Raw genomic sequence first — 13,456 nt, 5'->3', positions numbered from 1 at the left:
ACAGGGATTTAACGGGATTTTTAAATTTAAATGTGACTACGGAAGACCCCCCCCAGTAGGATAAAAAGAAGGAATATTTCCTTCACAAATAAAATCAAAATGGATTTCTTACGTAAGTTATCGTTTTTATGGGATCTTGAGCAAAATAAGATTTTCCCTCTTTTTTAACTTTTTTGAATTTTTGACATGTTTAATTCCCTTTTCTTTTTTTAGCGGGGAAAAATTTAGCCCCGCCTTTCCTTTCATTCTATTAACAAACCTTTTTTTTTTTTAAACCGGGGTCATCCACTTTTTAACCCTTTAAAATTTTTGATACCCCGTGAAAAATTTTCATGAATGTAAACACGGAGGGATCCTTTTCAATTAAATTTCGATTTTCAAAAAATTTTTGAAAGGAAAAAAAACAATTAAAGGGCCCAATCAACACAGGTCCAACATAAAACCTACCTGAGAAAAGATAAATTTAGGGGCTACGAAAAAACCAAAATAAGCGTTTTCCCCACATGGATCCAACCAGCCTGCGCATCCGCACACCCGATCAGATCCATGCTGTTGCTATATTTCTCTACTGTGATTTTTAAAATGTATAGAAGATAGGGGATTTGTCCGAATTTTTTTTAGTAAACACGTTATCACTACCATACAAATAAATGAATCGCAATAAATTATATGTTAAAATAAATACATCATACCCAAAATTATAAACCCGGCATGTAATATAAATTATTGATACATATACATGAACAATTTAGAAACTCTTGGTCAGAGGTAAAATTAAAACCAGACAGAAACTTTTTTGACTGTGTTAACAATGGTTATATAATACTACTAAATGTATTAAGAATCTATGGTGTACAAAAGCGACGCTGAGATAGATTTTGTTCAGCATCTTCCAGTGCTGGCTCGTCCAGAGACTATGCGTCCTTAGTTACCTACTATGTACATAGTTTCTAATGTTTGAAACCCCAGAAATAAAAATTCTGTTGAAATAAAAAAATAAACTTGAAATTATAAATGATTAAAATGAGATGTTTCATTTCTTCATTTATTCTTTTATAGGCATATTCTACATTAGTTTCCTTTTGATTTGAGCTGTACAGAGTTCTAGGGTCATTGCTATTTCCGATATATTTTATGAAACTCTTGCAAGGAAGATATTTTTGGACTGCTTCCAGAGTTTCACTTACTTTCATTTTTGGGTATTTATGCATTAACAAGGCTTATCACGTATTCGATAGCTCGAATTATTATTGCGACCCCGTAAAAAAATTGTACTTACACGTCCATGCCGTTATTAATTGATGTGACGTCAATGTGCATTATATAAACATAGTATTAAGACATGCTAAATGTTAGCGTTAAACCTATAATAGGCCGTCAATGAAAACTGTTTCTTTATCACTAATTGCAAACTGGTTTTTATTTTTGGTATGTGATAAATAGAATATATATTCGTGTAAAGTTTCATACGAATTTATTTAACTCATTGAAGTAAAATATAAGATCGACAGAGGCTCGCATAATTAATTTTTTTTCAACTTTTATGAATTCGATAAAATTAACTTTTTCATACCCCATAAATCCTTCCAATGTGTTTTAGCCAAAAAGCTATTTCGGGGAATTTTATTCCTTTTTGCCCTTTTAACAGGGAAATTGTTTTCCCATTACCTTTTATAAAATATAAATTTGTCAGGCTAAAGTTATTTTATGAATTTTTTTCATAAATTTTCCAGCAATCCTTTTTTTTAAAAAAAGTTTTTGTGAAATTTTTAATATTAAGGTTTTTATGATGGCCGTGGGGAAAAAAGTTTGATACAAGTCTCAATTTGGGGAAAAGGGTTTCCATGGATGTATTGTTAACGGGTTTACTCTTTTTATATTTTTTTTAATTCAAAATATTTTTCCCTAGATTTAGACATTTTCTTTTCAAAAATCAATTTAAAATTTCACTGAGGTTTTGTTAAAGAGTTAAATTCTTTATTTCTGTATTTGTTGAATTTGTCTGGTACTGCTGAAGATGTAAAACATCTTTCAGGCAAACTTATTGAAACTTCTTTTGGTGTTGTTGTTGTTTTATTTTGCTCTACAGTGCCTGAAATATTGGCTATAATTTGTTCAGAGGTAATACAATATTTTAGGAACACCTCTGCCGACTATCACATGGTCAAGGGACGACGGACCACTTCCAGCAGACGCCATTCTTGGAGACAGTATATTGATCATTCCTCAGACCAGAGTGGAAGATACTGGTACTTACACCTGTCGGGCTGTAAATGAGGCTGGTTCCATCACCTCTAAAGTTAATCTCTATGTAAAAGGTAAATAAAGGCATTTTTATCCATATTATTTGTAACAAGGGTTTTTGAATTTGTTTTGGCTATTTCTTAAATGTTAAGCAAGATTATTTTCTCTATCATAGCTAAATGTTTTATATAGTTTATATTTGCAATGATGTTGATGAAATGTTAAAACAACCCTTGTTTGAAACAAGTTTGATATATATATTGATTGTGAAACAACGTTTATATAATTACATCTCCTATGATATGAATGGTTGAATTGAATATGAAAGTGATTATTCCCTCTTGCATGTATGATACATTACTGTAACAATTCATAAGCCTTGAACATTGCATCAATGAAGCATGATCTTCAATATATAGACTGTGAAACTTTTTGCCATTATTGACTTTGTCTATAGCTTATGTCTTCGTACTATAACATAATTCAGCATGACCGTTCTCTGCATGGTCAGTTTCAAAGATATATATTGTATACATGTAAGAAATATCAGTGTTCTTTTACATACAAAATGAATTCTGTATAAAAAGGAAAAAACTCTAGTCCCAAGATAAATAATAAATGGAATTCTTTTTCTTTTCTGAAAATGATGGACTGAGAGTCTTGCCATAAAGATGCAGAATTTCTTCCCTTATATTAAAAAGTCTTAACTTTAGATTAATATAAACTTTATAGAAATTAGTCATTAAAGCACTGTAGCCTAATTTACAAATTTTTTATAGTCCTGAAAAATGAGTATGTAAACCCTGAAATATAAATATTTGTAACCCTGCACTTCAGAAGTTTAATAGCTCTGAAAAAAAATAGTTTGAAGCACTGAAAAATAAATATTTATAACTCTGAATATAGCCCTGCACTACAAACCTTTATAATCTCAAAATAAAGATTTGAATCCCTATTAATAAATAAAGTTGTCATATTAAAGCCAATGAAAAACCTGTATATGTATAATGTAAAACATGCTTACTGTAATGTACAATCTTTTAACTTAACAATTCTTAAACTAGAATAATCAGCTTTTGCCAGCAGAAAAAAGCTGGATCAGCCTGACACATCCATGCAAAACTGATAATGGACAGTTCCAATGAAGCTGGACGAGTGTATATTATTAGTTATAAAGATTGTTGACAGGTTATATGGCCCTATATAAACGGCTGTTTGTAAATATAACCCGAGCCGCTAGGCGAGGGTTATATTGCAAACAGCCATTTATATACGGCCATATAACCTATCAACAATCTTTATAACGAATTTATAATACAGCAAACATCATTTTTAGAGAAAAAAGTAAGATTTCTTCATGAATCGACAACAGCCGTGTATATAAAACTATATAAACGTCACGATTATCCAATGGAAAGCGACGTTACAAACGTGCAGTATTATAAATAATATTTAGCATATTAGCTGTTAAGTCGTCTGAGGACAATTTTTCCTTGTGTGTGTCATGTGGTCGATATTCGTGTTTTTGAATATCGTTTTATGTATCATTTTGTCCTTGTATTTATATATATATCTCTTGTATTTGTCTGTTTACAGTCCGATATACAATCCATTATCCCATATCATTCCTATATCATGTCCATTTACATCATCTCAATTGATAACAACTTAATTTCTCATATTACATATCTGACCATAATTTGGCATGCCGGGCCTCAGTTTTTACAACTTCTCGGAAAATCCATCTCAACGCATGCGCAACTTTGATATAAATATTTCTATGGTTTGCGCCAGAAATTGTTGATCCTTGTTTATTTATTTATTTATCAAGGGCGTATGTTTATGTACCTTACAGGTAAGTTGTTGTTATTCATTTATTTTCATTATCATGCATATTTCCATTGATCGTTTATTTGTAATTTTTGGATCTGTAAATTTGATGCACTTTGATATAATAATTTCTATTTGGTTTGCGACCAGAAATGTGTTGTTCTTGTTAAATTTCATTTATTTTATCAAATAGCGTATGTTTATGTCCTTACAGACATAAACAGACCATTCCTACGATTTTGAAAAGGACGCATACGATATTGGTGGCCAGTGTGGGGGGCGTTGTATGGGCGAACTTCACCTCGTGACTGTTTGGAATTTTATCTCGAGTGACATTAATCATCTTTCTGTTCTATTGATTCTCATTTCCGTCGCCTTTCAGTCTGTCCTTTCAACGGTCTGAGAATTCCAATCTTTTAAACTTAAAGGGTCCAAGGTGTGAATCTCTTAAGCGCAAGTCCATATTGGGTCACATTGTTAGTGCTGATGGTGTTGAAGACAGATCCTGAGAAGATTGAATAGCACATCAAGACATACCCGTGTACCATTCTTGTCTTAAGGAGTTTGCGTAGCTTTTAGGTTTTTCAGGTTAATTACAGGAGGGTTCATTAAAGACTACGCCACAGAACGGCCAAACCTTTGAATGGACCCTTAACTATTGGTATTTCCACCTTGTAACAAAAGTTCTTTAAAGAAATCTATAAAAGTTCCTTTCAATTGGGGTCCAGATACAAGCAGAATGCCTTTTGTGCTTTGATAGATAAACTTTCTTTTCTCCTCCAGTCTTAAGCTTTTGCTGACATACAATAAGTCCATTTTCATTTCTTTATGTTTGATGCCAGTACTAGCGGGTTTTGGGAGCGGTTCTTTACCAGGTTGGTGCTGATGGTAAGGAGCTATGTTATTGTTACCTATGCCAGTAGGGGTTTGAGAGCGGGAGAAAGACATTATCCTGCTCACAAAATTAGAGTTCTTGGCTCTTAAGTGGTCTGTCTGTGATAAGTTCCATGATTATCTCCATGGTAATTTCTGTGGAAGTTAGAACAGATAATAACCCACTTACTCTATGTGTTTTCATCTGCCAAGCTTGATGCTACCAGTCACAGGTGGTTATCCTCCTTGATCTGCATATGACATCAACTTGCGGTTCAGAGCTGGTAAAGAGAACGTCGACGCCGATACCCTTTCTAGAATTCCTTCAGCTTCTTCTCTTCCCGATTTCCTAACATTCTTCCTTTCAGATGCTGTCAAGGCTCTTTTGTTTCTCAATTCTGAAGGTCCAGGTCAACTTCCAGCTGTTGAATGTATTTTCTTTTAATCAAAACTGTTCTTTCTCTTAATCCCAGAGACGAGATTGAAGTCGGAAGCAGCTTAAGTCAATTGATTGGAAAGAAGGAGCAGCAAGATGATCCAACCACTTTTCCCCGTTTAGTTCAACTCTTTGAACATTGGTCATAGGTTAACTGAACGCCAAAAGTCACATGAAACGGCCAAGGTTCTGATCGTTTCTCTGAAAGAATGGAGCAATCCTTTACTTTGAAGGATTCAATTCTTTATCGTAAAGGTACTTCAAATGGTTACCCTGTTCCTCAGCTTGTTCTCTCCCTGAGCATATGCTTGATTTAGCTTTCCAGGGTTTGCATGAATGAGGGCAGGACATCAAGGTTGTACAAGAACGATTTCCTTGTTCCGTTCACGTTTCTTTTGGCCTCAGTTAGAGCAGTATATCGAAACACGAGGTTCGAAACTGCCGCCAGATGTATCCGGAGAAAGTCCATTGGATAAAACGACTGCTAAGTTAAATCTATTCAGTTCGAGTTATCCAATGGGAAATTGGCTGTATGGATTTTCTTTCTCTGGAGATGATCTTCGGGGTGGTTTATGAAAACATCTTGATCATTTACCGAATCACTTCACTCGTTTTGCGTCAGGCTTTCCCTGCCAAGAACCAAACTGCACATACTACCGCTAAATCTTCTCTTGAAGAATTCTTGTTATGTCCACTATGGTTTCCTAGTCGGTTCCATAGTGAATCAAGGACGAAATTTTGAAAAGCCGAAAGTTTATCCCGGGAGTTGTGCAAGTTGGCCAATATTGACAAGTACCAGGACTACTCCGTATTTCATCCACAGGGAATGGGATGGCCTGAAGGCGCTTTAACGAAAAGCCTCTCTGAATATGTTGGGTGACCCCGCTAGAATAATGACAAGAAGGTCAATTGGAGAGTGCCCATGTTCCGCGGCTATTGTCCATGACCTATAACTCTAACTCCCCTATTCTTCTACTGGTTATTCTCCCCACTTCATCCATGTTTGGTCGCCACCCTAGGCTTGCCATCGATGCGTTAATTGATCGAACCAGACAAATCTCCTGTCAAGGACCATTCCTTACGTCTCCGCGTCTCCAGAACAGACTCAAAATTTGCATATTTTTTTGCACATTGAGAGGCCAAGAAACAAGGCAAAGAAACATAAACGGTACTATGACCTTCCGTCGTGACCGAGAGCGGAATTGAAGCCCGAGGATCGAGTTACTGGTCCGAAATGTTGGATGTTCGGGGAAATCGCAAACTTGCCGATAGATGGGAGAAAGATGTATACACCATTCTCTCAGCCAGCCGCACTCTCTGGAATTCCCATCTATGAGGTGAAGAAGGAAAACAGCAAGGACAGGTCCAGGGTTTTGCACAGGAACCTTTTACTTCCCTTTAAGGGGATGCCTTTGTGCAAAACAACTGAGTCCTTATACAAGCCAGCTTCCTCTGACTTACATTCGGATCAGAACTCGTTCTCCAATCCCTCCTCTGAAGTTAGGCGTTGTTCGGTACCTGATGTGTCTCGTTTTATGTTTTATATCATGTACCATATATTTTACCTTGATAATTTATAAATGTACTTTACAGTACTTTAAAAATAAAGGATTTATTGTTGAGAGTGCACCTCTTCAATGAATTCACAGTTCTACTGATAAATTAAAATTTTGTTTCCGCGTGACATATATTTTTCGCGATTTGCGGCATACGGTATTTTTGTGGAACATGCTTGAGTTTTAAAGTATTTTTGCCGGGTATTATATATTTACTCACAGGTTTGTAATTGCCTTCAGTATTTAGATTTAGTTATGTAGTACCTATAGTTTAGTTACTTTATGGTCTAAGCTTACTACTTGCAATGTCTGATTCAAGCTCTTCCTCTTTAATATTTTATGAATGTCGGGGCAACATTCCCCAAAGTGGGGAAGTATGTCATGTGGTCGATATTCGTGTTTTTGAATATCGTTTTTATGAATCATTTTGTTCCTTGTATTTGTATATATATCTCTTGTATTTGTCCTGTTTACAGTCCGATATACAATCCATTATCCCATATCATTCCTATATCATTCCATTTCATCATCTCAATATAAACAACTAATTTCTCATATTACATTCTTGACATAATTTGCATGCCGGGCCTCAGTTTTTACAAACTTCTCGGAAAATCCACCCCACGCATGCGCACTTTGATATAATATTTCTATTGGTTTGCGCCAGAAATTGTTGTCTCGTTTATTTTTTATTTATCAAGGCGTATGTTTTATCCTTACAGGTAATTGTTTGTTATTCATTATGTTTCATTATCATGCATATTTCCATTGATCGTTTATGTATTTCGGATCTGTATTTATGCACTTTGATATAAATATTTCTATTGGTTTGCGCCAGAAATTGTTGTCTTGTTTATTTATTTATTTATCAATGCGTATGTTTATGTCCTTACAGACATAAACAGACCATTCCTACATTTGAAAAGGACCATACGACATGTGTATATATTCATGTGTTTATTTCTGAAACCTAGGGTACAACAGGATAGGCTATAATGGTAAATAGGGAAATTAAGGCTGAAAACGCTTATATACTATAATTTATCAAATCTTTTTTTTCTATGCTTTCCTGATTGACCTTTTGTATATTGCAGAAAATGTTTAAAAATTGTAATGAATTGCAGAGTTAGGCTTCAATTTTGCTTCTGATATAGTTTTATTATGTTTATTGTTATTCTTTCACTCACTTTTTTCTTCAATCTAAATGAATAGCTAAAATAAAGTGGCTATTCTTTAGGAAACGGAAACAAAAATCACAATCATGGTATTATGATTTTCAATATTTATTTTGTTTTAACATTCCTTTTGTAAAAAGTAAATTCTTTTCAACAGTTGATGAAAATCAGCCACCTTTGTATATACAAATGTAGAGTCACAGTACCTGTGCTCGACCAGCCCAGTGCTCGACCAATACTTCTATTTGTGTACGATTTATGCATTAAAAGTGGAAAAACCCTGGGGATTTGTGTTTGCTATTTGTACCTGACATGTAACCTCTACACCATGTAAAAGTACTCCACGTTTGGTAGAAGATTGCCCATTTTGCAGACAAAATTAAACAGTACAAAATACAATTCTATAATAAAAGTAGCAGTAGAAACTATTTAAAACACTGAAATAATGATAATTTAGGGCTAATGTGGACAATACTTTGTTAAATTGCCTTTACTCTTATGATTCCAATTAATTTCTGTAAGAAAGGTGCCCGAAAATCATCAAAACCCTGTTATCCATAAAAGGCAGGGGCTATGAACATGTTTACAAATATGGCAGCTGTACGGAAACAAATCGGGAACACACCACTAAAAGCGTAGACCATTTGTATATTACATAAAATATCACACTTTACTCTGTTTGTAGAGTGTTTTAAGTAAAAGAAATATGAGAATAAGTAATCTCAAACACCCCAGTATATGTAAATTCCAAAACTCTTATAAACTCTTTATTTGTCAATGCTTAGCAATTCCTTCGTATCATATTTGCTCTCATATTTACATCTGTAGACACTAAATCATAAATGTTTTAAAATATTTTTGAAATACAATTGTTGAACATAAAAAACCATATCTGTTTTTAAAAAATAAGAGTTTTGATATAGATAAAACCACCTGGTCGAGCACTGGTTTGGTTGCCGGAAAAATATAGTGGTTTTATACCCTATATACAACTCCATGGTAAATTGTATTCTGATCCGTGTTATTAAAACGCTTTAGCTTATAGTGAGTTTGAAAAAGCCAGCTTTATACCAAAAATAAGTTTTCCAGCAAACTTTTTGTTCCGAAAGAGTTTTTATGTGATTTTGTGAAAAACTGGTTGAGCACTGGTACAGTGACTCTATATATATGATCCGGATTGATACCAACACCACTAACACCATTTTCTCAGGAGTTGACTGGGTCAAGGTTATTGAGACTAAATATAGTTTTTGCTAATCAGGGAGCATTTGTCATTTGTGTTTTGTATATTTTTGATTTTCATTTTTTTTTAAATTTCCTAATCCAAGTGTTACAGATAATGTAATCTGATATTGTACTGTTGTTGAAATATGGTCTTTGACATTAAAAGGATTGGTAAAATCAATCATTAAAAAGAGTTGTGATTGTTTTCCTTTTATACTCAACACCTTACCCATGTATGTTATTTTCTGAAAAAAAATCCTCTGTTGAACACCCTTTTGTTAACATGACTTTGATTATTACTTTTTAATTTGAAAAATACTTTCACTAATAAAAAAATATTTCACCATCACTCTAACCTAGTTATATTGGGTCATCAATGTGTTAGAAGAATATGGTACGAACCCCATCTGCTAGTACCTAGCTCACTTGGCATTTAGTATCAATGTCAAATTTTAAGGACTCAGGTCAGCTCAGAGTCAGATTGTTTTGACATTTCTAGTTTTCATGCCATGTTTAAACAACTTTTAAAACTTTCTTTTCCTTGCACAGTAAAACTTTTACAACTGTTGTATTATATTTTACTATTCTTTTCTAAAGATCAAATATAATGGAAACATATTCTTTGAATTTGAAGATTTTCTATTTAAATACCTCCTAAAAATCTTAAATTGATAAAAATGTCTTCCATTTATTCCTTTCCTCAATTTAGTATAACAGGAAATGTCTTGTTTTAAAACATTATACTCTTCCTTTGTTAAAAACCATAAAGCAATTTACCCCTTTAGAAAAAGATTACCCTTTTCAATGTCCATCCAGTTTCAGCTAAGCCATATATTTCGGCACCTTCTGCTTCAACGGCTGCTCTTGGTGACAGAGCTAAACTTGTCTGTGATGCCACTGGATATCCGTCACCTGATATCACATGGTTCAGAAAAGAGGGTAAAATGCCGAGGTATGTGTTTACATCAAAATTAATTCTGTTGTTCTTGAAATCCCAGGTAAGTATTGTTATTTATTTGCCAGTAATCTGTTGATGTTAATTTGCCAGATATCTGTTTATATTTATTTGCCAACTTTTTGTTGATGTTAATTTGCCAAATATATGTTGATATTTATTTGCCAGCTTCCTGTTGATGTTAATTTGCCAGATATATGTTGATATTAACTTGCAAGCTATCTGTTCATGTTAATTTCCCTGCTATTTGTTTATGATGATTTGACAGATATCTGTGAGTTTTGGTTTACCAGATATTTGTTGATGTTTATGTGCCAGATATCTGTTAATGTTAATTTGCCTGTTATTTGAGGATGTTAATTTTCCAGCTGTTTGCTTAATATGTTGATTTACCCGATATCTGTTGATGTTAATTTGCCAGCTTTTTGTTTATGTTGTTTTGCTAGATATATGTTGGGGATGCTTGACATAACAGGACTTGAAATAATCTTTCGAGATTATTACTTCATTTAATGTGTGTCTATACAAACAACTTATGTGCGAAATTTCAAATCATTTTAGGAAGCTATTCAGCTAACTTACTGAATGTCTGTCATGTTTCTAAAGGTGCCCACTAATGCCTGAAATTATGCACAAAGGAGATACCTGAGATCTACTGTGTTGTTGCGACATTGAACAAAAAAATAACAATAATATTTATGTAATTAATCAGAAAGATAGATATCAGATCTATGGCAAGGCGTCAACTTTCCTATAAATTCCTATATTTCTGTAAAATTCCTATAATTCCTATTTTTTTAAGGGTAAGCAATAAATGTTTGATTCTGCAGCAAAACCAGTACTGTATATTACAAGCAGCTTTTGTCATCTGTTTGTATATATGCAACATTTACTTCAAAATTCATCTTTTTTTCAGTTCTAGGTACCCTGTCTAGCCCAGCTAGTCCAATTTTACATGCTGGATTTACATTCTTGCAATTGAAGCTGTTTGTAGCATTAGTTTTCTGTTTCAGGTCGAGATATACTATGCTGAAATTTGATACACGTATTAGAATATATTGATAATTGCTACACAGTCTCCTTGTAAATATTAAATAACAGGTCTTGACTTAACACAAAGTAGATATGTTCAAAATTCTACACATTATAGGAGGTCACCATATGAACATAGTGTCATTAAAAAACTGGCAATTTTTTAATAAGAAAATATCAACTTTACTTGACCTGTAATACAGATAGCAGCTTCTCATACATTATTCATTTTTTTTTCAAGTTAGAATTTCATGGATTTCAATAAATTTCTGTGATTATAATACTTTTCTCAAGGATAAGCATAGTATATCATTAACAAGGGTAAACATGCCTAAGGATAAAACAAAGTTTCAAGAATTGTGGTTAACTGAAAAAGATTCAAATGGACAAAAGTTACAGTCATGGTGTTTTAAAGGTTGTTCAGATCAAAGTGTTAGGTTTACCCTGTGTAAGACAGAAATCAAATATGACAATAGTGGAATAAATGAAATACTTCAACATGCAAAAGGATCACAACGCAAGAAATTAAGTGAGTCATTCTGTTAACAAAATCAGACTAAATTAACATTCTAAGTACAGCCTAGTGCATCTTCCAACACAGCACAGAGTGTAAGGTCAGGTCAGGTTAGGAGGCAGGAAGCTCAGGTACTGCTGTTGGTTCACCAAAACTTAGTTACCAGTATGCTTTACCTAATGTGAATGAAGTGTGCCACATCATATATCATTGTTTGGGTTAATGATGGCATATCAGACACATTCAAAGAAATGTTTCTCTGCCCAGTTGCTGACGCTTACAGTTTGAGGAGGACAAAGCTATCCTATCTGTTATTGGATGGACTGAGACAAATATTTACCAAAGCCATATTATATGATATAAAAACAGCATCCTTTAATTGAAATGTTGAAAGTTATTATACCTGTTGTAACTTAAAAGGAGAGTGTAGTGAGAGGATGAGGTTTTAAAGTTCAAAAGTTCTTTTATTTTCTTGTCCTTGTCCTTTATTTCTAAGAATATGGTCCTATATTTCAGTTGTAAGTCATATATTTTTTGGACCAAAATTCACTTGACGCCCTGCTATAGTGTTTTATTTATTATTGGTTTACACTACAAATTGTTTTTGTAATTTGTAACTTATTATTCATGATTTTTTATGTAAATGTTATACATTTTTTATTATAACAGTGACTACCGAATATTCGACGGAGATCTGTTGATTAATCGTGTCAGACCAGAAGATGCAGGAACTTATGTTTGTCATGCCGCGAATAAGCACGGTGTAACAGATTCACCTGTCAATCTATATGTGACCGACCTTGTACCGTACTTTTCTCAGAACCCGAACTCGTACATTTCTTACCCAGCAATAAATGATGTCTACCTCGACTTTGATATACTTCTCTTGTTGAAACCGGAGTCTACAGAAGGTGATTATTTCATTGTACATTGTTTCTTTTGGTGTGATTTCATATACCTATTACTGACAGTTCTGATGCAGCTGTAAATATTGAGTTATTTTATGCAAGAGTGCTTGTCTATTGTTTGTCAGTGGTTCTATATACGTTCTCTCATATACATGAAATACAAGTAGATAATTTTATAGTGTTCGTTTACTAGTAAAGCTGAATAAAGTTTCCTTTTAAAAGGAAAGGCTTGTCCAGTGTGCCATCATCCCATCCCTTTAAATATGATTTTTTAGATAAATCTCCTAAATCAACTCTTTATGATAACGAAATAATTATAAAAAATAAAAAATTGACCTCATATACCAGTAAAAACAAGGTTGTTTTACAGATATAGAGGATCAATTTATTATCACTACTTTTTAATTATTTGTATATCATAAAGGGTTTATGTATAATTTAAAAAAAAAATTTACTTTTAAAGGAGTAGGTAGGGTAACCCCAAGACTGGACGAGCACCTGTGCCTATTTGTGCCACCAGTGTTATGCATGCAAATTTGGATAAAAGAAGGACCAGAAGTCCACTGATTATAATTGAACCGGAACATGCTGACGATAACAGTTACCACTTTTTTTGTAAAAACGAATATTGTTTTGTCTAAAACGATTTGAAATCTATTCTCTATTGTATAAAACTAACAAGGAAAATAATCAACCGTTAAAATACTAA

At 33.5% G+C, this 13,456-nt stretch overlaps 1 protein-coding gene across 1 annotated transcript in view; it reads left to right on the top strand.

Moving 5' to 3' along the window:
* Positions 1–99: 99 nt before the first annotated feature.
* Positions 100–13,456, top strand: part of LOC132754303 (basement membrane-specific heparan sulfate proteoglycan core protein-like) — a 31,555-nt gene continuing 18,198 nt past the window's right edge. The window contains exons 1-4 of the mRNA XM_060744919.1: positions 100–112; positions 2,139–2,318; positions 10,161–10,290; positions 12,509–12,750. Of these exons, the coding sequence (XP_060600902.1) occupies positions 100–112; positions 2,139–2,318; positions 10,161–10,290; positions 12,509–12,750 (565 nt within the window). The remainder of the gene's footprint in view (positions 113–2,138; positions 2,319–10,160; positions 10,291–12,508; positions 12,751–13,456) is intronic.

The sequence above is a fragment of the Ruditapes philippinarum genome, unplaced genomic scaffold (genome assembly GCF_026571515.1).
Source record: "Ruditapes philippinarum isolate M1 unplaced genomic scaffold, ASM2657151v2 ctg5929_1_1_1_1, whole genome shotgun sequence".
Taxonomy (NCBI): domain Eukaryota; kingdom Metazoa; phylum Mollusca; class Bivalvia; order Venerida; family Veneridae; genus Ruditapes; species Ruditapes philippinarum.
The sequence above is the reverse complement of the archived record's forward strand: the minus strand, read 5'-3'. Positions and strand labels throughout refer to the sequence as shown.